A 26,006-nucleotide genomic window follows, 5' to 3' on the forward strand; every position below is an offset into this window, starting at 1 on the left:
AGAGGTCACTTAACCACGAAGCAGACCAGAGTAGTACAAGCTTGGGCTGCTTTTCATTCAACAACATGAAATAACAGACTGAGACTGAGACAGTCTTTGTCTTTTTAGGTTTCACTGCCTTTGTCATAATTCATCACAACAAAGCAGCAACAAAAAATGAACATGAAAAGACCAAATTTAGAAACATCCATCCAGGACTGAAGCTGCAGTGATGTGAAGCAATAGCTAAAAATAAAGGCCTTTGTTTCATGGCGTGAAAACAGGCTGCTCATTTAATGTCTGTTCCTCATTAATCCTGATGTTACAAAAGCAGGCCTTGCTCTTTGGATCCGGCGTGGTAATATCTCTTTAATGTTGCACTTTTAAATACTGTTTGCTCTGAGCACAGCTGGCAAACTAATCTGTTTGCACAGATAATTTGTCATCAGCTCATTGGCTAGAGTCTCTGGTGTTATCCAATCAAACCAAACCTTGGAGGTCATTGTGACTGCAGGACTTGGGTCATCACTATTGACAAATCCATCAGGGACATATATTCTGCTTGTGTGGGAGTCACAACTTTGAAAGTCTCACACATAACCTTTTGCCTCCTGGAATGTAAATGTCAGCCATGATTAGATAAGTCAGTATAACCTAAAACATTGTTTCAATTATGGTAAAAACAATAAAATATTACTATATGCTGCTATCATTTAAATTAGACTAGTTAATAATGTTTCATACAGTAGACAAAAAAGTTTTAGCCTATCCTGGGTAGCAGTTGTTCATGAATAAGGATATGCAGTGTGTGCAGTTTGCACATCATTCCCATGAGATCCTTGGCATTTCCTTAAAGTTTACCTAACACACCACAGTGTCCCATTCTGAGATTCACAGTGGTCAATGGATTTAACACAAGCATGCACACAGCTGTGTTAAAAGACCCATATGGTTAAACTTAGTGGGAGCAGGATACACTGCAGGATAAATAGATACTGCCCCCTGGTGGAGTATGTAACCACATTTTGTGTAGTGTAAATTAGAACGTCACCAAAACGTTCAATCATATTATTTCCAAAATGTTATAGCTTCACATAAAAATACATTTTAATCCCATAAAGCTAATGAAAAATATGTTTAATAGAGGAATGTTATGCAATTGTCATGTTATCTTCCACACATGATAGGGCAGACTGTTGACCTGACGCCAAAACCACCCACATAGAGGGTAAGCCACAAAAGGTCGTTGCTAAGGAAGCTGGCTGTTAACCAACCACACTAATGTAAAGTTAAGTGAAAGTAAAAAAGTGCAGTAGACAAAACTGTTCTCAAACTGTACTGCACAGGATGTTTCAGGGGTATTAGGCACCAGACCTATAACTATTGAACAACTTGGGCATCTATTACAGCTCAGCAGTCACAGGCTGTACCATGCCATGCTGCACTGATGCAGTAATTAATGCAAAGCAGACAACCAAGTATTCAGTGAATATACTGTACAGCACATTGATATACTTTTTAGTAAGTCAGCATTTCCATGTTAGAAATCCGGTAATGATCTTACGCAACATTTTTCAGAAAACTGAATTTTAGGTTTCATAATGCAAGTCATAATCACCAAAGACAAGAAAAAAAAAAAGGAGAAATATATCACTGAATGTAGCGCATCTTTGAGCTTCACTTTTAAAATTATTTACTGAAAAATCTATGTTTTATTTAGATGAACCTGTGCAGTCCACATGGGGACACGCAGAAAAATTGACTCAACTTCAAAAAGATTAGATTTCTGATAAATTTATTCAATGCCTTTACAAATCCATAAAATGCTTTTTTTTTGTAAGAAAATGTGTTATGAAAAAGAATGTGAACAGTTGTAATCTTTTAGAAATACATTCCATTTCTTTAAAAAACTATAATGCATTGTAACACTCCAATGCATAGGACGCGATTGTAGAGGGCCCATTTCCATCATAAGTGCATTTTCTTCAATTCACAATAAACAAACTGTTTACAGGATGTTCTACAGATATCTGGTTCATTTTGGAAGACTAATAATAATAATCAAATGAAAGAGGGGAAAGTAAAGACAGACAAGTTACATTGTCAAAACTAAAGAAGTAACTTGCAAAAAAATGGTTGGGTGAATAATATTTGGCAGTGAGGGTGAAGTGAATGTCCTCAGACATATTACAAACTGGTTATTGTTGATTTTTCTTCCGGTTTGTTTTATGCTGCTTTTCAAAATTTTGCGTAAACATCCTTTATAAATGTAGAACATGAGGCGACTTCCGTAAGAAACAAGGACCACTGTGAATCTAGTTTTGAGCATTGAAAGATTAACATTTTTATTCACTTTTTTCCAAATTCAGTCATGATTTTCTTGGCTGTAAATTAGTGTACGATTTTGAATACAACCATTTTCTAGGCACTCTTTTCACTTATGTAAGAGTTCCATTGGAAAACAAAACAAAAATCCTCATAAAGCACACAAACAATGAAAAACAAGACTTGTGTAAGTTTGTTTTTAAAGTAATCTAGAAGCAAAAATGAAGGAGAAAGTTAGATGGTAAACAGAGTTCAAGGAGAGAAAAAAAAGGGCAAAAAAATCCCAAAAACAGTATGTGGATAAAACTCAAGAAAAAGAAAGATTTCACATCCATTAAGTGTGCATATTTATGGAAGGCCTTTGTGATGGCAATCTAATTCTCAGGAGACATTCACATTGAGTTACAGCTCCACATTAAATAAGACAGATGGACCAAAGGGCAGAAGACAGGGACTCTGTAAACATGAGGACATTGTGCTTAGAGGATACAGGCGTATCTTGCGGGGCTTTAAAGTCGCATCAGATCCAGGTTGGAGCAGACATGGAGGCATGTCGATGCAACATCCCTGGGATGCCGGGGGTTCCATTTGTAAAGATTGGTCACTTAGTGATGCTGAAACATTAATGCTTGAAGACATGTCAGTTGTTCTTGAGGAGATCAACGCATCCTTGCAAAAGAGCCACATTGTTCTGTGGAAATAGAAGAAATTGCATACATAAGTGATATTGTTGATCTGAAATAAATGTTTTTGTTTTTTTTACTTTCCAATCATGAATATTTTTAATGTTCAATCTCTATATGGTGTTTATAAATAGGACACAAATAATTATATGAGAACAGTGACTATTCAATGACTATTCATGGTCCAAGCAAGAGGTTTAACTACAGACAACTAGAGAAACGCAGAGGGGAAAAAAAAAGGACACTGCTTACCTTGGCGTGTTTTATCTCAAGCTCAGCCATTTCTATGAGGTTTTTCCTGAAGGCCACGACTCGTCTGCCCTTGAAGCTCGTGAGTTCTGAAATAGATTGTTGTAGAAAAACCGTTTGCTCAGTGTCAAATATTTTACAGTTAAAGAAACAACCACAGAACAAGTCTGTGTACTTGATTAGAGTTGCATCTAATCAAGGATGCAGACTTGAAAATGTTGCAGGGACAAAGGGAACAGGCTGGTTAAATCTTATTTGTCCAACTGATTCCAGTTTGCTGATGTACATGATAAATCTTCTTCAGTTACTTGTGGAGTACCACAGGGTACAGTGCTTGGGCCACCAATTGCTTTAACATTTCCGCTGCTATGCTAATGACTTCTTACTCTTCAGACAGACTTTTGTTCTGTTAAGCTGCGACACCTGCTTAATGTTTTCCTCTAAATGATGCGATTGGCTTTATCTTTCTAACTAACTTTCTCAACTCTGACCAACTGTGTGTACTCTCTTTCATCCTATTGCCTTTAAAACTGGGACTATATAAATAAAATGAACTGAATTGCCTCTGAAACACATTAATACACAAACCTTTCTTGGCAGATTCTGACAGCTTGTCAAATTTCTGCAGGCACTGTCGCTGGTGTTCCTCTGCCTGGGGAATGTCCTTGCTCTTCAGTCTGGCTTTATCCAGGGCCTTGTTCGAGTTCTCGTAGTCAACCAACGCTCGAGCTCGCCGGTACAGAAGGTCCTTAGAAATTTTAAACAATTTCACAGGATGAAAAAGGAAATACAAAGAGCATTTAATAAAACAATTCCAATTAATCTAATTTTAGCGTTTCAGTGTAAAACAGCACTGTGTCCAGTGTTTTCAGCTTGAATTATTTTCTTATGACCTAACCCTATTTTAAACTTCTACACATCTTTATTCCTGACTCGTGTGGTTGCACTTAATTCAATTTAGGGGAATCAGAATGAAGGCAGGCTGAATATATACCATATTGTTCAGATTTTTATTTGAGAAGATAAATGAATACCTGCACCTTTTTCCTTCTAAACAATTATAAACTACTTTTGTCTGCTTCTATAAACTACTAGTCTGCCACATACAATGCATTGAACTATATGGATAAAAGCTAAGTAAATGTGTAATGGAGTAAAATGAAATGAAGGATTTTCATTGAGGATGGAACAACTTACCTTGGCCGCCTGGATGTCCCTCATGTAGTATCTCAGCAGCTCTGTGAGTTTCAGCTCTTGGTCTGATGCTACTCTTCCCTCCACTTTCTGCAGACGCATAAAAAAGGCAAAGTTCAGCTTCCATAAATTTGTAGGCAAATTATAGGCATTCAGATTGTTGTGTGACACAGTTATACTTACTCTGAGTCTCTCAAACAGGTCTGACAGCTTCTCCAGGTTTCTGAAGCGAACATAGAAAAAAGTCTGAGCAGTAGCACTAAAAACTTATTATGTGCAAAATAAGCCTATGCACAGCAGTCACATATGTATTAACCTCACTTCTTATTTGGTGTACTGTCTTCAGCACAGAGGCTGTTCAAAGTGGCAGAAATGTGAATGTAATCATCTGCAATATCTACAAAAGACGAAATCAAGATTAGAATCATGCAAACGTAACATCTCAAAGCAGATTTTTTTTTTCTTTGCAGATGTTAAAATGATCAAATACTTTTGTGTGAACGTGTCATTTTCTCCGCTTTGGCAGTGGAATCCTTTATTTTGCTGAAGTAGTCAAGCAAAAATGTTTTCTCCTGCTCAAAAAAGTCATCTACTTCCTGTTCAGGAAACAGAAACATAAAATGTTATATGAGGAAGTCACTATAAAACAGCAACTGCCATATAAAAACTAGGCAGTCAATCATCCATGAACTCCACCTTTATTCCTGAGATGAGGACCTCATCTGCAGACTTCACCATGTTTTTGAAGAACCCTCCAAACATCTCCTTGGCATTCTTTCTCCTCACACTGAGCTAAAATAAGGAAATTCAGAAAGGGTTAGAAACGAGTGCGTATTTGACAAACTTATGTGTATGATAAAGTCTTCAGAAAATTAAATTAGATAAGGTTTTGGTATCCAGAACTTAGTTATCTTGGCATAGTTATATTTAACAGTAGCCAATATTTTATTATCTCGCTGCACTCTTCATTACACCGCATAAAGTGTCCGAGTTTGGCCAGCAAACACAGATAAGTCTAACTGCTGATCGCAGCAGGATGCACGGCATGTGTCACATGTTTCTGGTAAACTCTTCCTTTCTTTCCAACTGACGGCTCGGAAAAGGAAGTCAGCAGTATGAGAAACTCACATCCTGGTCATACTCTAAGAAAATCTGGAAGTTTCTGTCCTTGCTTAAAACAGGGTGAGAAGACAATCTCTGCAGGAAGACTTCGTGAACTTGAACTGTTTTCTTGAAGACAGCCAGGTATTCACTGGAAAGTGACAAGAAATGATAGAATTTATATATATATATATATATATATATATTTGTGTGTTTTAACAATATTTTGTAAAATAATAATGTTAAACTCACGCCTCCAACTCCTGCTTCATTTTGGTATATTCCTCTTTAGTCATAGTGGATTCACCTTCCCCCAGTTTGTGCATCTTATCTCTTGGACTTTCAAAATCCGGCTTGGGGGGAGCTGGAGGGATCTAGAAATGTTTGAGTAAGGCATAAGATCGCTCAAGGATTCTAACCAAATCAAAAGCACAATAATAACATGAATGCTTTATAATTTACATGCAAAATATGTGCTTCTTTTGTGGTACATGCAGCCACCAAAGATACTATTATGCAGGAACTTCAGTCCCTAAAAGTCCAACTTACGATCAGACCAGCATAGTCCTCGGTTTCAACCAGAGCATCATGCAGCCAGATGAAATCTTCATGCTGCCTAGGAACAGAGAAGTCTGGCTTCTGGAAGGAGGTCAGTGTAGTCTGAGAAAAGGGATAATGTTCTTTGTTAAAAATATTCTTGATAAATTCATTTAATAGAATCAGATTAGGAAAAAAAAAGTGCAGCATTTTCATGTGGGGATTTTTTTTTACCTTCGTATGGACTGTGAACTTGACTTTATCCCTTTCACACAGAGCATCAGGAATGTCAATGAGAAGTGCTGTGTCATTGTTCAAGTCTACTGACACAGAGCGCAGCTAAGGAAAAAAAATTAAGTAATCTTTTAATAGAGATATCATTCATGTTTGCTACACACAGTGATATTTTCCATGTGTCTATTTCTGTTAATCTTGATGATCATGGATTACAATTAAAGGCAAAATAACATGAACTTAAGATTTAGTTGGGACTCCTTTTTTGCAAATCTGGCCTAAAAATCAAATTAGCATTTTAGTTCTCTCCCTGGTTTAGCGCACCTGGATCAAATGATGGCTCATTAGAAGGCCTAAGAAGAACACTGACATGCTGAAAAGGTTGTTACTACCACCAGGGAGAGATCTAAAACATGCAGGACGCCGGCCCTCAAGGACCGACTTCGGGGACCACTGGTCTACGTCAGGGGTGTCCAAAGTCGGTCCTCGAGGGCCGACATCCTGCATGTTTTAGTTCTGTCCCTAGTGGTAGCAACAACCTCCTGAGCAAGTCAATGTTCTCTTTAGGCCATCAAACGAGCCATCATTTGATGCAGGTGCACTAAACCAGGGAGAGAACTAAAACATGCAGGATGCAGGCCCTCAAGGACTGACTTTGGGGACCACTGGTCTAGGTTATCTCCATTGTGTTCTACCTCACTTTTTCCTCCCATCCAACTTTCTATAAAGCCAGCTACTTCAGCAATCATCTTTTGTGGCTTACCATCGTTGTGGAAAATGTCGATGACTGACAGCTGTATAAGTGTCAAGTTTTCCAAATGGTTATGGAGATCACAACAAAACACTTCAAAGTCATCTTTTTTTTTTTTTTTTTTATTGGCCATGTTCTACTTTTCTAAGTGAACATTTCCAAGAGTTTGTTAGTTGTGAGCCATAATTAGTAAAATTAGGAGTAATACAAACTTCACCTACATTTCATTCCATATCATGGACTTTCACTTTCAGTAACCAATTGTAATTCTAATTTATTATGATGCATCTGTAAATGTGTCAGCAAAATCTTTGTAAAGCATCTCTTCAAATTGCCTCAGCCTGCTGATTTTTGTAGCCCAACAATGCACAAGCTGTTCACAGAAATGCTCTGTTTGCAGACACTAGTTTCACACGCCAAAAGCTATTTCCCACCATCACCAAAACAAATACAAAAACACACTGCAAAGTGAAATACAAACTAACCTACTGGCTCCAAAAATGAAAAACAGTGCAAGAGACTTGTGACCCCTATCCACGGCGTATATCAGAATGTGCTAAGAAAAATAAACATGGTTGCAAATGGGCAAAAAAAACCCAACATGATTAGCAAATATACTATAGCAAATATCTACATCTATTTCAGAGTGCTGCTATAATTTATACATAGGTATGCTGCATCACTGTTATCTAGTTTATTTTCTGAAGTTGATATCTAGACCCCACACTTGTTGATTCACTACCTCAACTCTGAGAAACCACTGGTTAGCCAACCACCACCACCACAGGAGGTGCATAAAACTTTAACACTTGCAAGTACTTCATCCCTAAAGTAAGCAGCAAGCATGGAGTAACTTGCTTGAGCTTAGAAGCAAGGCCCACACCCTTTTTGTGCAAATCCAGCTGAATTAAGCGAGCACTTTTATAAATGGGAAAACATGCTACTTATCATCAACTTTCATTATTTGACAAAAATGTTTCAGTTGGATACAAAGTATAACTTCTGCTGCAGCTCGCCATCATTCTTTGATTCTTGAAGAGGAAAGTGTAAAACCCTCAAACAATCTTAGACTTCACTGATAACACAAGTTAAATAGGCGACAATTTAAGAATTATACTCAGTATTAAATATTTAATCATAAAAAGAATAAATTCTTTGAGTTGGGCGTTTAAAAGGTAGCCTGGTAGTTTTGCTACTTAACCGCTAATCGGTGTTCACAGCAGGAAAAAACAATGAAAACATGGGATAAAGTTTTCAGCACTGACATTTTCATTCAGTGGGGAATCAAAAGCAATCAACTATTGTAACTTACAGACATCCTAATGACATTTCACTCATTGATTAGGCTATCAATATACCGTTGGCGACTTTTAGCCAGAGGCTAACACCACCAGTCAATAACTTTGCTACAAAAAGAAGCAACTGTTAACATCAGCTAACCGTCTCAAAATACAAATCACTAAGCAGTTGCCGTACCTTTTCTTTGTCACTTTCATCTATGGATGTCATGATAGTGCTCAAATTGACGAAAAAGAGAGAGATAAAAAGAAGGTCAAACTAAATCAAACTCGATGCAGGAAGCCGTTTTCTAGGTGGCCGCGTTAGCTTCCTAACAAACTGTCAAACAATTTTTCCGCCCCCTTCCTGGTGACGAAAGCTCAAAAATCCCGCCTTGGTTCAACCTGATTGGTTAGAAATCTGAAACGCTAACGCTGCTATTGGATGAATACTTAATCAATCACGTCACATGCTCGCTTCACGAAAACTTTTTTTAAAATTCTAGATAATGTTTCAACATTTGAAAATAATAAAAATGAAAAGCAGTGATATTTGAAAAATATAAGTAACGAAAACTCAAGGAGATAATGTAATAGTGCTACATAAATACACCACCATAGTGTGAGTGGCCTTTTTACACTTGCAACAGTTCAGAGGCGGGGGGTTGAAGTTTAAAGCTTTGTAACTCACTAATGTAAGGCATTAGTAGCATACTTCTATTTCACATGAAATTATAAATAAATAAATATTTATAATATTTACCTATTAATATTATAAATAATCTGTTCCTTTAATAATAATAATAAAATAAATTTTTAAATCATGTAAAAAGCAAAAAAAGGCCCAAACATGTCTAAAGTTACACTGTACAGCCCACTTCAATCGTGTTATATATTTAATTTCTGAAATCATAAATAAAACACTGAGAGTTATTAATTATGTTAGTCCTTAATTGTAGGAAGCTCCTACACAGAATTTTAATTTCGTTAAGTCAACGACAACTCTTTGAAGAAAATGAGTTGCAACAACATATAATTTCTCTTTGGGACCAGTAAAGTATTTTTAATGTAATTTAATTTCTGCTCAAATGAGTGGTTTGGTGGATTTTCAGAAGTTAGACAAAATGCTCATTTTAACGTAATCGTTCTGTCAGGCTTATATTTGCAATTTTTTATTTTCCAGTGATCAAAATTATTAATTTATAACCAAAATTAATTAACCATAAACGTCAGTGTTTATTCTTTCGGGAAACATAGTTTCCGAGCATTTGTTTTCAAAATAAATTGACACTCACAAAATAGCGCTTTACGTATTGTTTCGATGAGGCGATTGGCGCCCACTCTTTTAATCGTCTTCAGGGATGCATTTCAATGTTACACCCACCCACATAGCTAATGTAGTTTTTACTGTATAAAACTACAACCAGAGAACAGCATTATGAACTTCACTTCCCATCTACAAGTTGTTGTGCCACCATAAAGGCGCGCCGGCTAGAAACACAATTATTTACTTAGCCGAGTTTTAGCTGGAACATGTTGGGGCAAGAACCCAAGTTGTATAAGTGCTAAATTTTGATTTAAAACGCGAAACTACCCGAGACTCATACTGTTTTGCTGCGAATAGCACCGTTGTCTGAGTGTTTTGTGTTGAAGTCGCAAGAATGTTCGTTTTGAACCGTGTTTTGTTTGCTGGGAGCATCATCGTCCCTGAAAGCACCTCCCTCACAGCGTGCCACTTCTCCGCTGTCCACCGCCTGACATGCCCCAGGAGGAACAGTCCCTACAGTTCTGTGGACAGTGAGCGCTATTCTTCTCTGGTGAAATCCGTCATGTCCTCCAGGGTCAGCTCTCAGACCCCAGAGACCCTCCAAGCGGAAGATGACCACGTTTATGGACCAGTTGTCAAAGCTCAGATGCCTTCACGGACCGAGCAAAGGCTCCCCAAAACTCTTCATCCTTTCATAAATTCTGAAAGGACTGTAGAAACGGAGGAGCCAGAGGCGGGACCCCCAGCCCGGATTTTGTTAAATCGGGGTAAGAGTAGGCCGTTTATCCCGAGTGTGACTCGCATTCTTCAGCAGACACTTTCTCCAGAGCAGATCTTCTACCTGGAGAGATGGAAGAGGAGGATGATCGCTGAGCTGGGAGAGGAGGGCTTCAAGGAATACAGTCAAAGTAAGATTTTTAAAGATACTATAAAGCGTTTTTCCCATACCCAAATATACAAATATACTCTTAAAAACATCTCCACAGCATGATGCAGCCACTACCATGTCTCACCTGTCTCAGTCAGGAGATGTGTTCAGGATGATGTAAAATCATTGACAGAGTATAAATGCAAAGCAGTCGAATGCACCCTGGCTACTCAAGCAGATAAATACTGTGAAATCGTTATACATTATACCTTGCAATCAAAGCTGATATGTTTTTTTTTGCCCAGATATATTTAAACAAGGGAAGCTTTTCCATTCTGCTCTGGAGGACATTCTGACCTCTGCTGACACATGGAGGAACAAGAATCTCTCAGAGACACCACAGTGTCCTCCTGAAGCGCAAGGATACATCCAGAGCATCTCTCACGTACTGGAGGACGTCAGTGCAGTGAGGGCCATTGAAAGCTCTGTGCAGCACGGTTCCCTGAATTACCTGGGAATTGTGGACTGCGTCGCGCGCTACAGGTAAAACTCATCTGGACTTCAGTTTTTCTTACCACCTTCATGTCTCTCACAGTCCATTTCTCTCCACAGGGGTGTGCTGTGTGTCATAGACTGGAAAACCTCAGAAAAACCCAAACCATTCTTGAGCAACACATATGATAACCCTGTTCAAGTTGCAGCATATGCCGGGGCTCTGAACAATGATGGCAACTACAAATACCAGGTGATGTACCTTGGTAAATGACACATCTTATATTTACTTGTGTTGTAGTAACAGGGTGTAGTTAAATTCCTTTTATCTTCTCTGAATTTCTTGTGCTTACAACACTTGTCTCATGTCTTCTCACTGCAGGTTGAAAATGGCCTCATAGTCGTTGCCTACAAAGATGGCTCCCCTGCTCACGCTCACCAGATAAACTCGGAGCTGATGTCAGAGTACTGGAAAACTTGGTTGATACGCCTAGAGGACTACAGAGAGCAGAAGTAAAGAAAAAACATAATGAGTTTATTTATTTATTTTGTGTTTAAGCCTCTTAATGCTTTCTTTACACACCCAGGGTGGCAATAAGTGTAGCACTTTACTTCCTAATGATTTTTTTTTTAAATGTAAATACCACTTTGTGGCATAACTGTTGTTAGCAGACTAGTACATAATTGATATAAAGCTAACCAAACAGCTTCAAGCATCACTAGTCGTTATACTAATCCTTTAAAACAGAGGGATGAAAAACATTGCTTAGAGATTTTAGCTCTTATGGTGTTTTGGTTTGAATCTAGAGTATTGTTAAAGAAGCATGACTTTCTTGTTCTTATTTATAGTTTACTTCTTAGCAATTATCTGGGTGTAACCAGGAAGATGGTTGTTTTTTAAATGGCACCACATCCAAACACAACCCCCCCCCACCCCGCCCCCAACAAAAAAAACCACATTTTTTGTCTCTTCTCAAACAGCTGTTTATTTGTCAATAATCAAGCGATGTTTCCCATAATCTCACATTTTCTAATGTTTAATTTTCAGGTCAAGTGCTTCATCAAGTATGTCTCCTGAAAAGTGATAGATCTGCACTGAAAAGCTCCAGCTTAACAACTGAAGCCTGAATTAGAAATGCCAAATAACAAGTTAGGAATGATTTTTATATTTATGACTAATTCTCCTGTTATTTTGTCAAACAATTTTCAAACACCTTGTAATTATACATTTATGAAATGTATTATTTATAAGGTTAGCTTTTCTCATTTGGGCATTTAAAAATCATTGAATCCGTACCATGTTTCTCTGTATGAGGGATCCTCAGAGAATCCCATGCCTTTAAAGAGCTGGTAAGAGGTTCGGTTCTCCTCCTCTATGAAACAGAACACGGGGTAGCCCTGACCACTGAAGTTTTTAGCCATGCTGCTAATCAGGACTTTAGCGTAGCCTTTCCCTCTGTGTTCTGGCAAAGTATATAACATTCCTACGGCGCAGTACACGTAGGTCAAAATCCAGGAAACAGGCTTCCCTTCGGAATCCAGAACGCAGCAGGATGGGAAGTTTGTAACCATATTGCGGATCATCCTGGCAGCGCCTTCGTTACTTCCAAACTTCCACGTCTGATTCACCAAGTCAAGATGGGATTCATCCAGGGAGCTGAGGCAGATCCCAGAGCTGATGCACAGAAGAACAAACTGACATGTCAGAGCAGATTTCTGTTCTTGTAATGAGATGCTATTTTATTAATAATTTGCTAGAAACTTTGATTTTTTTAATTGATACTGTGAATCGTTGTTTTTTTTTTTTGTTTTTTTGTTTTTTAAATAAGCATAGTGTATAGTTGGTCATACCAGTCTATAGCAGGAAGCTTGGATACATCTTCCAATATCATCATGTGACAAAGTGACAGTTTGTTGTTGGGAACATTCCTTTCTGCTGCAACTGCTTTGACTATCTCCATGTGGGGAAGAGTGATTCCTTTAACACAAGCAATCATAGCTCACATGAGTAAAACTTAGTTTGCATTTTTATTTCTTTGCTTCACTGATACAATTCACATAAAATCGTATTCTGACTGCAGTGCATTGTAAAGGTTTTTTTTCAGTTTGTCACCTTACAGACACAAATTGCAACGTGTTTTACTGGGATTTGTCTGTGATGGACCTAAACAAAGTAATGGATAATTGTGAAGTGGAAAGAAAATTATGCAAAGTTCTCAACCATTTTACAAACAGAAATCTGAAAATGTATGCATTTGTCTTCAGTCCATTTTAGTCTGATACTCCTAAATAAAATTATCTTCAGAAGTCACGTGATTAGTAAACAGAACCCTCGTGTGTCTAATTTCATCTCAGTATAAACACAACTTTTCTGTGAAGGTCTTAGAGGTTTATTAGAGACATAATTAGGATCATACAGATCCTAATTATCCTAAACATCACACAATTTCTATGGGTAGATAGTTCAGTCTCTAGATGTGCAAAGCTGACAGAAGCAAACCTAAAGCATATCTTAAAAAAAAAAAACTTGCAGCTGTATTTAGTGCACATATATATCTCCACTCCACAATTATGAACCTCTTTCTGGTGGTTTTTCATATAAAATCCCAATAAAGCAACATTTAAGTTTCTGGTTATGTTACGGGAGGTATGAATACATTTGCAAAACGCTATGCATGTATGTATGTGTGTGTGTGGGGGTGTGTGTGTGTGAGTGTGAGTACAGGAGCAATCTTCCTACATGATGGTGGAAAGAAAGTGCATAAAGAGTGTGGAAAAACAACAAATTTCATGCAGTGAACGTATAAAGAAGAACTGGTTCTGTTTCACAAAGGAAGTACTGCTGTGTTAGTTCCACCAGCAAAACCTTTCTGTAATAAAGGCTTTTGAGTACAAGTGGAGCATGCCAGCATAAATATGAAAAGGCTTATTGAAATCTGACAGATAAGAAAACAATATGCTCTTATATATTGTAATCTTTCTAGTAGTTATACAATACAGGTTGAGTTTATAACAGATATATTTTCCTATCTGTGAATTATCTACAGGGAACTTTGAACACAATGACAATTCAAACCAAACTAACATTTTAACTTGAACTCTGGGGTAATAAAAACAAATTCAGTCTATCATAAGTGTGTTGATTCAGTTTAATTTAATAGAAAGAACAAAAGAAACATGTTATTACCGAGACAAAGGTACCTGCTCCAGTCAATCACAGAAGAGTTCCTTAGTGTTTCGGTGAGAATAGCTTCATCATTTGCAAAAACCATTGTGTCTTTGAACAGATCCGTTTTCTAGAAAGACAACAGGTATGCATAATTTTAAAAACTGACATACACAAAGTCTGCATGTATTTCTTCCAAAAGAGTAATTACCTGTTTATACTTGGGTTTGCAGATAATTACGCTGAACTGTGGCCATCTGTCCACTAAAACGATGTAAGGATCCGATTTCACTCTGTTTCTGAGCACCAAGAAACCATAAATCTGTAAAATAAAACAGTTTTAATCCAAAGTCTAGTGAAGTTAGTCTGCCGCTCAAACTTAACTGTTTTAGCGGCAGACAAACAGTTAAGTTGTGAAATGCGGTCGCTAGATGAATCCACGTGCAGATCATAAGTCATGCAGCAAACATACCTTTAGTGACTGAGGAAGCTGCCTTTGCAGTTCAATCTCTGCAACTTTCAGCTGGTCTTCAGTCAGCTCCATGATGTTAAGACAGGAGTAATTGAAGCGAAAACGTAACGTCAGTTTCTCAAGGTCCAGTGGCGAGGGGCGGGGCTATGGAACTTCTTTCTCCTTTCGCACTTTCGAGAAAAATGACTTCTTGACCAAATAAACGCACCAGCTATGCGACCGTTTCCGAAAGCATAGTAATTATTATTATTCATTATTATTATTAATAACTGCATTATCTTTTATTTTTTAGTATATGCTATGTTTTAACAGTATCCCAATCTAAAACAGTTGATCATAGAATGCTCTGACAGACAGGACACTGAAGACATTTTTAAATCATGTAAAATCTTTATTTTTGAAAATTAGTAAAAAAAAAAAAATAAAAAAAAATCCTGGGGTAGAATCAAGTTCTTGTTGGCTTACTGAAGATTGCACAGGAATAAACAATATGCCTGATTGGAGACTATTGAAAAGCATGTCAGTTTCCAGTCATACATGTGGTGCTTTTAGAATAAAAATGCACTATAGTTACATTGAAAGTGCCAATGACAGCTATGAATCATGTCTGAATCTAAAATATTATTTAATTTGACGCAAAGGCAAATCCATCTTTTAATGCATAATTGAAAAATACACTTTAGATTTAATCACATTTTGACAAAAATTAAAAGCTGCTGCTTCATAGTCATTTCCAAGGTTAGAAGTTAAACTCAAACCATGCTGCTCTGTAGGAAGTATCCTCAACGAAGCCCATATTTTGGAAGAGTTTATAGGACACCATGTTGTCTTCCTCTATGAAACAATAAACCGGGTAGCCATCTGCATGGAGCTTTTTGGCCATGGTGCTGATCAAAACTTTGGCATAACCTTTTCCTCTGTGCTCGGGAAGGGTGTACAACATTCCCAAAGCGCAGTATTCATACACCAGGATCCAGGCCACAGGTACACCATAAGTGTCCAATATGCAGCAAGTTGGAAAGTTGCTAATTATGTTTTTAAAGTGCCTGTAACCCTTCTCATCCCCACCAAACTTCCAGGTTTTATTCACCATGTCAATGTGGGAGAGGCTGAGAGATGAAATCCTTGATTCAAGTTGACTGTTTGGGAAAAAAGAGAAAACAAAGTTAAAGTTTTCTTATTTTATTATATTGAGCTGTGATGAACTGGCGACCTGTCCAGGGTGCACCCTTCCTCTCGCCTGAAACGTTCACTAATGATAGCCACCAGCACCCCTCCTGACCCCACTATGGATGAAGGTGTAAGAAAATGCATGGATGGATAATATTGAGTTAATTGTATTTTGAAGCATACCTGTCAACATCTGGTGCACATAGATGGCTGATGTCTGGAAGATACATAAGATGCACCAATGTGAAGCTCCTGTTGTTCACTCTTTTTTCTGAAGAAACTTCTTTGAGTGTGGGCATATGGGAAATATCAAATCCTAAGGGGAAAAAAATCTTTAAATATTCTCTTCTTATCTTGCTGCTTCAGTTCAAAATAGCAAAAAAGCACAGGGAAAATGAATAAGAGTGGTTTGATAAGTTCCTTCTTTAGCTAGTAGAATTATGCTACTGAAGTTATGTATAGTATACTGAAAGCTAATCAATACTGCACCCTGCAGGATTTTATCTGAAATAATGACAACAGCTGTTGATTTTCAGCATAACTGACCTCCAATTAGGAAATAAGTGCTCCAGTCAACTTCTTCGCTCAACAGTTTCCTTAAAACTTCCTCATCTGTGCTAAAGAACGACACCCTCTTCATGAAGTCCTCGGATCGCTTGTTCTATATTAACAACCAAAAGTGCAACATTCCATTAATAATAAATCATTTAAAAGTATTTAGAAATATGTGATAAATATAATAAAGTAAGACATGTACATTGAATGAATAAACAAATGTATCTATGATTATATGATATTTAGTGTTTTAATAAATTATACTTAAATAATAAAATGCAGAAATTAACATTTTAGCTTTAAATATTCATGTTGTAATAATAATAATAATAATAATAATAATAACAAATAATTTCAGATTATTATGATTTTATTTACATTATTACATATATCAATATTTCTTTGTGGCTCTTTTGATCCACGATAATAATGTTAATGTAAAATTATGCAAATCAGTGATAGCACTTTTTTTTTTTACAGCGTTTCCACATTCACGCTGGCCGTGAACTCACCTTAGGATCCGGGCGCAAAAGGATCACTTTAAACTCTGGCCACGAATCAACAACAACTTCCGCAGTGCTCGTTTTGTTCCTATTACAAGTGTAGAGGGAACCGTAAACCTGAAAACAATCAAAACAGCAGTGATGTTTTAGTTTTTTTCAGCAGAAAAGTGCCACTAATAAAGGGTACCTTATAACTCCTCGGGAAATGTTTAAGCAAAACTCCCTCAGCGATCTGAAGCTCGTCTTTATTTAGCACCTTCATGTCTGGTTTACATGTAGCTTGTTTTTCAATTTCTATGGCGAGTCTCAGGTTGAAAACCCTTTATGAACTCGATGCTTCAGCTTTTTATATGCCTATATAAACAAATGATTAACAACCGGTTCATGGTTTTTTCAAGTTGTGGAGTTTAAACAACTTCCTGTTTTAAGTTTTGTAAAATAAAAGCCTTGAATTTTTGTTTGTTTGTTTAGCGTGAGTCTGGCAAAAAACGCCTTCCTTCTTGCCACTTGCTCATAAATGTAGCATGCATGACTCATTTGTAGAGTGAATAAGTCATGCTACATTTGATCTGTTTTGAAGCCGGATTGTTGTCAAACGAGTTTAGTACTTTCTACCAGCAGAAAATAATGAGATTAACTGTTTGCCATGAACAATACAAGCCCAATCACAATGTATTACTCTCTGTTAGAAGTTTTCAAACACAAAAAGAAAATGTTCACGAATAGAGATTTAACAGTATGTGTGCGATTGGGTTAATAAGATGCAAACTGTCAGAAGTAAAGGCTTATAACATTGTATTATGAGTCAGCCATATTGGGTATAAAACTCGTGACTGCTGGCAAACTCTAGTTTTACCAAACAGAATTCCAACTTCAAGGAAATTGTTATGGTTTTTCCATCTGGTAACACTGAAAATGCACCATAAAAAGTGTCAGCAGGGCAGATTTTTGAGTTGTGGATTTGTCCATATCTTTAATTTTTCCACAACTTTATCTCTGACCTACCTATAGCGTTTCTTGGTCTTCATGATACTGTTTGTTCAATCTCTTTCCTTCCACTTATCACACTGTCCAATTTGCTGGTCTATCACACGAAATCCAAATAAACACATTGGAGTTTATGGTTGTAATGTTACCAAATGTGAAAAGAAGTCTGATGAATACTTTCGTAAGACTGCGTAATGAATTGTTTACTCCCCAGGCAGTTTCACAATCATTTACACCACAAAAAACACCTCATGGATTTGTTTGTTAAGAATAACTGCACAGCAACCCAAATGACTCACAGAATGAACAGCTGGGTCAGAGGATCATGCGACCTTAATCATGCTATTAGTGAGATTGTTCTAAGCAAATAACTCCCAGTGCATGATGAGAACTGAAGAAACATTTTGGATAAGAGGTCGAATGTCCTAAAAAAAAAAAAAAAAAAAAACAAGAGTTCCAGGTGTCTTTATACTTTCAAAATAATTTGATGATGTTTTCCATGCCGCATTACTGTGCAATGTAATGTGTACAGTGCAAACAAAGAATATATTTATAATAATTACATTTAGACATTTATAAAAGTTCCAAAGCAACTTTATTTTATAACTGTGTGGGGTTTACAAGTTAATCAAACAATTTAATGCTTTATTTAATTCTTCATGTTGATTCTATAGTAAATTTTTTAAAAACAGAAATTCAATGAGATGAGAAACAGAAAGTAATATAGGAAAGATTTCCTGCGATGGGTATGTTAATTAATCTAAAAGAAATGTGTTAGATGAAGTTTGCTCAACAAACAGTGCTGAGAAGTTTCCTTTCTAGCATTTCTCTTCCACCATCTCGATGTCATTGAGCCATGGGCGGCTCCACACGGTGAATATGCACTGGTAAGGCTGAAAAAAAAAATAACAAAAAAACAAAGCCCAGAATGAGAATGAGTAATACAATCATTTTAGCTTAGTGACATTTGTACACTTCCCAATGCAGACAAAGGGAGTGGCCTTACAGGCTCGTCAGCAAGATTTACCGGAGCATTAGCTGGAGGGCTTTTGACGTCGCACACTTGATTAAAAGTGTTCTTTCTGCAGGAGGTCTTTACCATCTTCACAGTTAGGATGTACTTCAAGCCTGCGACCACCTTAAAATAGAAGTAAAAATAAAGTGGGCAGACAAAAAAACAAAGCTATATATCTCAGACGCTTTACTACTGTTTTAGAGACTCAATTTTCAAGCAGTTAAAAGGCATTGTTTACGGGTGCTATGTTAGTGGTATCCTGTAATAATCTTCTTATCGGACTTGAATAAAATAAATAAATACAAACATTTCAAAGTATTAAAGGATAACATACCTGAACCTGAGCCTTGACCACTTCAGCTGCTTGACGGAGGAACATGTCGTTGTTTCTTCTGTTGTGTTGGACAACAGCGAAGTTCAGCGCATTTTGGACACCGTCATTGTGGATGTCTATATCTGTCGCGCCACCAACCAAAGACCCCTCCACAGCTGCAAGAGCTGAAAGTAAAACAAAAGCAATCTTCCACATCGTTGTTATGCGTGCCGTGCGGTAGAAGGGAAATAGGAAAGCACTGGCGGAAAGTCTTTACTGTTATGTAAACAAGACCCGCCCTGAACATGAATTATAGGCAGAGGACGCAGCCAATCAACAGTCTCTCTGCGACACAAATCCCGCCTCCCTATCACATCCTGGTTATTACATTGTTTTGATTTTGCATTTTCCGCTTCCGCAGCGCTAAAGTGTATTAAACCATGATAAAAAATAAAAAAAACCCGACCAGAGTCGACTGAATCTGTATTACAAATAATAATAATAATAATAATAATAATAATAATAATAATAATAATAATAATAATAATAATAATAATAATAATGATAATAATAATTAAAATGCATACAATTATTATCAATATAATATAATAAACATATACAATATGATTTTTAATATTGTATGGTTCGTTCTTTGTTTTGTTTTGTTTTTTTCATTTCAAAATAAAATTGCAAAAACAAAACAAGCATGTGTTTTTTTTTTTGTTTTTAAAACGAAATTAGAAAAACGGCAATTGCAAAAATAATAAAGAAAACAAGCTGTTAATTTCGATTTTCATTATTTCATTATTGACGAGCGGTCTGACCCGGAAGTTCTCTCTGTCCGGCTTACACAGGGGCCGTATCATCGCGTATCATAACGAAGCTGAAGTTGGTTTCCAATTCTAGCTTCCGATCGTTAAAGGGCGATTTCACCTAATTTGTCACTACCTTCCACATCTTTAATCGACTCTAGTTTAAAAACTACTGCACCGAGACACTTGAAACTTGGACTGGATTATTCTCCTCTTCAAGCTGAATATTTAAAACCTTGTTTGGGATTTGTGAAACATTTTTCTGATTTGTGAAAACTTAATAAAGTTCGATTTTCACCATATTTTTGTATCTCTTTCATACCAGAACTGCTCTCATTAAAAAAATTACTACACACAGGCACTTCAAATCTGGACTAGATTATTCTCCTCTTCAAGAAGAATCTTTATAACCATGTTTGGGATTTGTGAAACCTTTTCCTGATTTGTGGAAACTTGATAAAGTTTGATTTTCACCATTTTTGTGCACCTGGATCACCATAGACCTGCTCCAATTAAAAAACTACAACTCCTAGACACTTCAAACCTGGACTAGATAATTCTCCTCTTCAAGAAATTCTGTGGTTTAACGCCTCACAATATCTTTTCACATTTTTATAAGTGACGCATGGCTGTCCAATTAGAAATGAAAATCTTTGTCCCCTTAATGAGACTATTTATCCATCCATCCATTTTCTTCCGCTTATCCGGGGTCGGGTAGCGTAGACAGCAGCTTCTGAAGGGAGGCCCAGACTTCCCTCTCCCCAGCCACTTGTTCCAGCTCCTCTGGGGGAAACCCAAGGCGTTCCCAGGCCAGCCGAGAAACATAGTCCCTCCAGCGTGTCCTATTTATTATAACTTATTAGAGTCAACTCATCAATAATGAAATAATGAAATGTTTAAAGTAATTTTGATCAATTTGATCAACATGTTTTTTGAATGGTAAGTAATTGAGAAGCGGAGATAATAATAATAACATTAAATCCATAAGTTGTTTAGATGTAATGTTTTACTGCAATCATGTGTAGTATTGTAAATTATATATTAAAACTGTTACAGTGAAGAAAACTCAAACAAATGTATCATGGACCCCTGATGTAAATCATTTTGAGTTTGAATTTTCACAGTGAAAACTCGGCCACAAGAGGTCACAAAATGATCATGATAGTCGCGAAATTAACTAGATGTACTAAAGAAAGTTGTAAGCCCCTCTAACATATTCTAATGTCTGTGGTGAAACCTTTAAGCTTTTCCAACCTATGAAAAACAAAAACTGTTGTTCAGTTGTGGTTGAATATTTCACAGCTCTCTCTAATTGCCTGTTTAAAATTGCTAACTTTTAAGCTTATTCCACAAATTTAGAATAGTTGAGCTTTATCTTTGTCCATCTACTTTGTCTTAGATCACTTTCTGTTGAAACACCCAGCTGTGTCAAAACTTCAACTGTCGAGCTGTTTTATCCATAGTGCACTGTGCAAGTTTGAACATAAAACCAGTTTTAGGAGAAAATTTCAAGCAAGCTTGAATATGTTCTTTTTGGTGGGTTTGCATAGTCCATAGAAATGTAAAACTGGCTTACTGTGGAAAGCAGGATTCAAGGATTCCTTAAAAGTGTCTGTTTTTGTTACACTTTCCAGTTCATGGCTACAGAGTAAGATTACAGGACACTAAATAACAAAAAAACTAGAAAATTCCTTGAGAAATTTAACCGGGGCATGCCAAAGTGTGCCCGTCGGCTTGGACCCAGCGTTCTGATGCTAAAAATTAGCATTGATGCTAAAGAAAGCTGCAATGTAGTCAATAACCTGTGGAGAGGCAGAAGCATGTTGACAAAGCTGTACTTGTACCATTCATTATGTTAAAATGAATACATAATCTAAAATTAGCCAAAGTGCTAATATTAGCATGAAGGCTATCAGTATCATGTGGAGCATCACTAGCATGTTGTCTGTTATTGACTTACTTCATTCAGTATACTAAACTAATATGCTAATATGCTAATATGTTACTTTAGGTAAAAGGCTTTATATTTTAGGTAAAAGGATAATGCTAATGCCCTTGCATTAGTTAAGGGCAGTGAAATGCTAACGTTTGTGCTAATGTTAATGAACTGCCTTGCTGTTCACTATCCTGAGACAAAAAAACGTAAAAAAAGCCTAATATTTTTGCACCACCTATGGCGGTGCACTGATGTGAGAGGGATGTGCAGGTTTTTTTTTTTTTTTTTTCACTTTCAGTAAGATTCATTTTAATAACCACACTAATTCAATGTGTAACAGTGGTTTGTTTAAACCAGTCACATAGAGACCAAAGGAGCAATTACCTGATGTAAAAATTGTCAGGGCTTTTATTTTGAAATTTCAGTAAACTTCATTTTAAATGGCCACACTAATCCAATGTGTAACAGTTGTTTGGTTAATCCAGCTATATAATGCTCAAAACAGCAAGTAGTTCTAAATCCCAGCTCAGCCCTCCTCTGTAATAATTGAGTGTTCCACCATGTTGTAGTTCTGACCTTCTGCTCTGCCCTCTGTATTAAAGTGTTCCGCCATGTTTAGAACTACAGAGTCTTTGTAGTCCAAACCAGCCGTTCTGCCTTTCTCTGTATTCTGTTGCTATAGTGATTAAGCCTCTGCTAACTGTCGTGTGTGTGAGACAGAAAGGTGGAGAAGGATTTCTATCTTTATGAGACACCCAGTCAGTTTTGATGAAAAAAGCAGTCCGAACAACTGCTTCCCCTTCAGGATCCGTAAGGCCGATCCAAAAACAGTTTGAAGCATATGAGAGGGCTATTTGTTGTCTCCAATAGTCCCGCGATTCATATCTATGTGTCACTCACAGAAATAGCAGCAATGAGAGAAAAATGGTGTGCGCTGAGCTCAGAAATTTTTCAGAAAAGTCTGAAAATTAATGGCTGAGTGCCTGAGGTTACCCTGTCACATGATTTCACTCTGAAGCACCTTGACAGAAAACCGTCAGTCCTAGAGAAATTTTGAAAACATTTTACGGGAGCAGGCATGCATATCAATGTCATGACCGACTTTCATACCAATAGAGCATTTTTTGTAGGCATGAGCGCGATTTCAAAATTGTTTTGGGGTCAAAAATCCACTAATTTTCTCACTCTAAAAAAGCGGCAGTTGGTGTCAGTTACAGTCTGCGTTTCGGCAGTTGGAAATTTAGCTCGTTTTTCGCTTTTTACGTCGCCATCGTAACTCCGATCCCCAATAAAAATAAAAGCCCGGATGCCGAGATTGAGGCGCACGTTTTGATACCTTTTTTTGTGGGTGGGCACGCAGCGGTACGAGGCGCATTAAAGGTGACGGAAGAATAATAAATAAAGAGACATTCTATTGGGCGTAGAACAATAGGTGCCTGCTATGCATTACATGGAAGGCAGTGACTGCCTTCAACTAACAGTGACTGCCTTCGCAAGGCCTTCGCAAGGCAGTCACTGCTCTTCCCTATGTAATGCTAATGGTATGCCCCAATGAGACTTTTCACCCCTCATTCTGATTTCTTATTTTATTGCAGGTTTAATCATTTCAAATGTGTCAGTGTTAAATTGCACATTTAATAACAGGAGCATTTCACAGCCAAACTGTGCCCTTTAGAGGCTGAAAAGCATTTTATGCTCTGGCCTCACTGCTAACATTCTGGAACGTCCATTTATGAAAAGACTGACAGGTGACTTGGAATTTTCTGTGAGTGAATACTCTTTCTTACAACAGCAAAATAAGTGTGGACAGAGAAATGTGTCTTAAAACACTGCATCTATGAGGTGGAAAAGAGCTGTTAAAGACACAGTAAACAGTAATGTCTCCATCCTTTGCAGTGGACTAACATAGTTAGTTGTCCACATGGAGTTGTTTACTTTTGAGGTGAGCACATGGTCAGGTAATCACATGCATTATGGTTGTACGATTCCTGCACACTTTGTTATGCATTATGTAACTGTGATTATTTACCAAACTGTTTCCCGTAAGAATTTTATCAAGTTCAAACAATGAACTGAGTTACACAAATAGCACAAAAGGGAAAACGTTAAATATTCGTTTAATTTGTGCAACCTCAAAGTAAACAGTGAAACATCAAAGGTTTCTAAAAAAAGTTGGTGAAATAGCAAAATTTGAAGTTTGAAGTTGTTCAGATATTCATCACTGTTGAGTGAGAGACATAACTACAAACTGAATTAAACATTTTAGGAGTAAGATGCCATCCTATGTCTCTATATATGCTGGATTACAGAAAAATGATTGATGAATAATCCCACATGCTTCTGGAATAAATTCACGGTGACTGCTTTCATTTGAAGTTCTCTCTTGCGAAAAAAAAAAACGAAAACCAAACAAAACGTTTCAAAAGGTGTACATCTCAGGACGTGCTTCATTATTATATGCAACCTGGATCAGAAAGCTTTTCCTGCCTTGTCTCATTAGTTGTAAAATATTTTTTGACTTAGAGCTGCTCAATGGAATTATGTTTGAGGTCTCTACTTCAACAGTTCTTTCACTTAAAACTGCTGTTGAAGTAGAGATATTCAACTCAGAATTTGATATTCTGAGAATTTAATATTCTCAGAATATCAAATCAGAAACCGATAACACACATATAGCTATGACCAAATTTGTTTTACTTTGGCTGGTGGAGACATGTAAAATACTGGTCAGCAGTTATTAAATACTGTAATGCCAATAGAGATGTTTCATGTGCAAATAATTGCTGATATGTCCTCATTTAAAATAAAATGTATTTACAGTGTTTCTACAATCTATTGACTTAAAAATGCACAGCACACTTTCCAGATTTTCATTTCTGAAGAATCAGAAAATTATTTATTTTCTTTCCACTTCTGCACTATTTTGTCGATTGACCCAGACGGACTTGGCTGACGGACTTGGCCGAACTAGAGAGCTCTCAGACTGTTGGTGTGGACAGAGAAATGTATCTTAAAGCACTGCATCTATGAGGTGGAAAAGAGCTGTTAAAGACACAGTAAACAGTAATGTCTTCATCCTTTGCAGTGGACTAACACACAGTAAGTTGTCCACATGGATGGAGTTGTTTACTTTTGAGGTGATCACATGGTCAGGTAATCACATGCACCTTACACTCTCTTTCCTTGGCTGCACGATTCCTGCACACTTTTTTTAATGCAATATTTATGTAACTGTGATTATTTACCAGCCTTTTTCCCGTAAGAGGTTTATCAAGTTTAAACACTGAGCTGGGTCACACAAATAGCACATTTTTTTGGGAAAAGGGAAAACTTTAGGTATATCAAAGGTTTTCAAGCAAGTTTTCAGCAAATTTTTGAAGTTTGAGGTCGTTCAGCTATTCAGCACTGTTGAGTGAGAGACATAATTACAATCTGAATAAAACCTTTTAGGAGGTAGAGTCCATCCTACATCTCTATGTATGGATTACAGAAAAATAATTCCACATGCTTCTGGAATAAATTCATGGTGACTGCTTTCATTTGAAGTTTTCTCTTGCAAAAAAAAACAAACAAAACATTTCTAAAGGTGTACGTCTCAGGATGTGCTTCATTATTATGCAACCTGGATCAGAAAGATTTTCCTGCCTTGTCTTATTAGTTGTAAAATATTTTTTGACTTAGAGCTGCTCAATGGAATTATGTTTGAGGTCTCTACTTCAACAGTTCTTTCATTTAAAACTGCTGTTGCTCTCAGAGTATCAAATCAGAAACCGATATCACATGGTCAGGTAATCACATGAACCTTACATTCTCTTTCCTTGGCTGCACGATTCCTGCACACTTTTTTATGCATTATTTATGTAATTGTGATTATTTACCAGCATGCAGGCAGGTAGTCCTAAAACAATAACTCATACTGAAAAAAGTTTGGCTGTCATTTCCTATTAATCAGGAAGTGCCCAACTTTGTAATTTTAACCTGAAATACTCATTCTCTTAAAGACTGCCATGGAATTTATTAAATTAAATTGTCTTTTTAATACAAAGAAAGTCATTTCATTTTATCTTGCTGTTTATTTTCCTAGTGTACATTGGAAAGATCTATGTTGTTCAGTGGAGGA

The 26,006-nt window shown here is 36.9% G+C and overlaps 5 protein-coding genes across 5 annotated transcripts; 1 reads left to right on the forward strand and 4 right to left on the reverse strand.

Annotated features, from left to right (window-relative positions):
* Nucleotides 1-1,757: 1,757 nt before the first annotated feature.
* snx5 (sorting nexin 5) lies at nucleotides 1,758-8,690 on the reverse strand. The gene is made up of 13 exons (XM_015006382.2): nucleotides 8,530-8,690; nucleotides 6,303-6,407; nucleotides 6,081-6,191; nucleotides 5,784-5,905; nucleotides 5,559-5,682; nucleotides 5,127-5,222; nucleotides 4,921-5,026; nucleotides 4,752-4,827; nucleotides 4,614-4,653; nucleotides 4,434-4,520; nucleotides 3,825-3,984; nucleotides 3,240-3,325; nucleotides 1,758-2,995 (listed from the first exon to the last, which is right to left on the reverse strand). The coding sequence occupies exons 1-13, from the start codon at nucleotides 8,560-8,562 to the stop codon at nucleotides 2,945-2,947; spliced, it is 1,197 nt and encodes a 398-aa protein (XP_014861868.1). The 5' UTR covers nucleotides 8,563-8,690; the 3' UTR covers nucleotides 1,758-2,944.
* Nucleotides 8,691-9,613: 923 nt separating this feature from the next.
* mgme1 (mitochondrial genome maintenance exonuclease 1) lies at nucleotides 9,614-14,085 on the forward strand. Its single transcript, XM_015006379.2, has 5 exons — nucleotides 9,614-10,505; nucleotides 10,771-11,008; nucleotides 11,078-11,210; nucleotides 11,340-11,470; nucleotides 12,006-14,085. The coding sequence occupies exons 1-5, from the start codon at nucleotides 9,992-9,994 to the stop codon at nucleotides 12,040-12,042; spliced, it is 1,053 nt and encodes a 350-aa protein (XP_014861865.1). The 5' UTR covers nucleotides 9,614-9,991; the 3' UTR covers nucleotides 12,043-14,085.
* LOC106929426 (glycine N-acyltransferase) lies at nucleotides 11,917-14,851 on the reverse strand. The gene is made up of 5 exons (XM_015006381.2): nucleotides 14,596-14,851; nucleotides 14,335-14,445; nucleotides 14,145-14,253; nucleotides 12,809-12,935; nucleotides 11,917-12,632 (listed from the first exon to the last, which is right to left on the reverse strand). The coding sequence occupies exons 1-5, from the start codon at nucleotides 14,665-14,667 to the stop codon at nucleotides 12,233-12,235; spliced, it is 819 nt and encodes a 272-aa protein (XP_014861867.2). The 5' UTR covers nucleotides 14,668-14,851; the 3' UTR covers nucleotides 11,917-12,232.
* A 385-nt stretch (nucleotides 14,852-15,236) lies between these two features.
* On the reverse strand, nucleotides 15,237-18,232 carry LOC106929425 (glycine N-acyltransferase-like protein 3). The gene is made up of 5 exons (XM_015006380.2): nucleotides 17,011-18,232; nucleotides 16,833-16,940; nucleotides 16,312-16,426; nucleotides 15,949-16,081; nucleotides 15,237-15,734 (listed from the first exon to the last, which is right to left on the reverse strand). Exons 1-5 carry the CDS (start codon nucleotides 17,083-17,085, stop codon nucleotides 15,335-15,337), a joined length of 831 nt encoding a protein of 276 aa, XP_014861866.2. The 5' UTR covers nucleotides 17,086-18,232; the 3' UTR covers nucleotides 15,237-15,334.
* Nucleotides 18,233-18,382: 150 nt separating this feature from the next.
* LOC106930050 (cystatin-like) lies at nucleotides 18,383-19,421 on the reverse strand. The gene is made up of 3 exons (XM_015007365.2): nucleotides 19,160-19,421; nucleotides 18,838-18,948; nucleotides 18,383-18,703 (listed from the first exon to the last, which is right to left on the reverse strand). Exons 1-3 carry the CDS (start codon nucleotides 19,352-19,354, stop codon nucleotides 18,629-18,631), a joined length of 381 nt encoding a protein of 126 aa, XP_014862851.1. The 5' UTR covers nucleotides 19,355-19,421; the 3' UTR covers nucleotides 18,383-18,628.
* Nucleotides 19,422-26,006: the final 6,585 nt, after the last annotated feature.

The sequence above is a fragment of the Poecilia mexicana genome, unplaced genomic scaffold (genome assembly GCF_051168715.1).
Source record: "Poecilia mexicana isolate PSO_F unplaced genomic scaffold, ASM5116871v1 scaffold_15, whole genome shotgun sequence".
NCBI lineage: Eukaryota > Metazoa > Chordata > Actinopteri > Cyprinodontiformes > Poeciliidae > Poecilia > Poecilia mexicana.

Coding starts and splice junctions, on each gene's coding strand:
- snx5 (XM_015006382.2), bottom strand. CDS start 8,562: ATGACATCCATAGATGAAAGTGACAAAGAAAAG. Junction 4,828..4,920: donor AATGACACGTTCACACAAAA/GTATTTGATCAT, acceptor CGTCTTTTGTAG/ATATTGCAGATGATTACATT. Junction 3,326..3,824: donor GTCAGAATCTGCCAAGAAAG/GTTTGTGTATTA, acceptor AATCTATTTCAG/AACTCACGAGCTTCAAGGGC.
- mgme1 (XM_015006379.2), top strand. CDS start 9,992: ATGTTCGTTTTGAACCGTGTTTTGTTTGCTGGGAGCATCATCGTCCCT. Junction 10,506..10,770: donor CTTCAAGGAATACAGTCAAA/GTAAGATTTTTA, acceptor TTTTTTGCCCAG/ATATATTTAAACAAGGGAAG. Junction 11,471..12,005: donor GAGGACTACAGAGAGCAGAA/GTAAAGAAAAAA, acceptor TTTAATTTTCAG/GTCAAGTGCTTCATCAAGTA.
- LOC106929425 (XM_015006380.2), bottom strand. CDS start 17,085: ATGAAGGTGCTAAATAAAGACGAGCTTCAGATCGCTGAGGGAGTTTTG. Junction 16,082..16,311: donor CACTTATTTCCTAATTGGAG/GTCAGTTATGCT, acceptor TTTTCCCCTTAG/GATTTGATATTTCCCATATG. Junction 15,735..15,948: donor TGTGCACCAGATGTTGACAG/GTATGCTTCAAA, acceptor TTTCCCAAACAG/TCAACTTGAATCAAGGATTT.
- LOC106930050 (XM_015007365.2), bottom strand. CDS start 19,354: ATGTGGAAGATTGCTTTTGTTTTACTTTCAGCTCTTGCAGCTGTGGAG. Junction 18,949..19,159: donor TGGTCAAGGCTCAGGTTCAG/GTATGTTATCCT, acceptor TTCTATTTTAAG/GTGGTCGCAGGCTTGAAGTA. Junction 18,704..18,837: donor GCCCTCCAGCTAATGCTCCG/GTAAATCTTGCT, acceptor TTTTTTTTTCAG/CCTTACCAGTGCATATTCAC.
- LOC106929426 (XM_015006381.2), bottom strand. CDS start 14,667: ATGGAGCTGACTGAAGACCAGCTGAAAGTTGCAGAGATTGAACTGCAA. Junction 12,936..14,144: donor GAGCAGGTACCTTTGTCTCG/GTAATAACATGT, acceptor CTTGTGTTAAAG/GAATCACTCTTCCCCACATG. Junction 12,633..12,808: donor AAGCTTCCTGCTATAGACTG/GTATGACCAACT, acceptor TCTGTGCATCAG/CTCTGGGATCTGCCTCAGCT.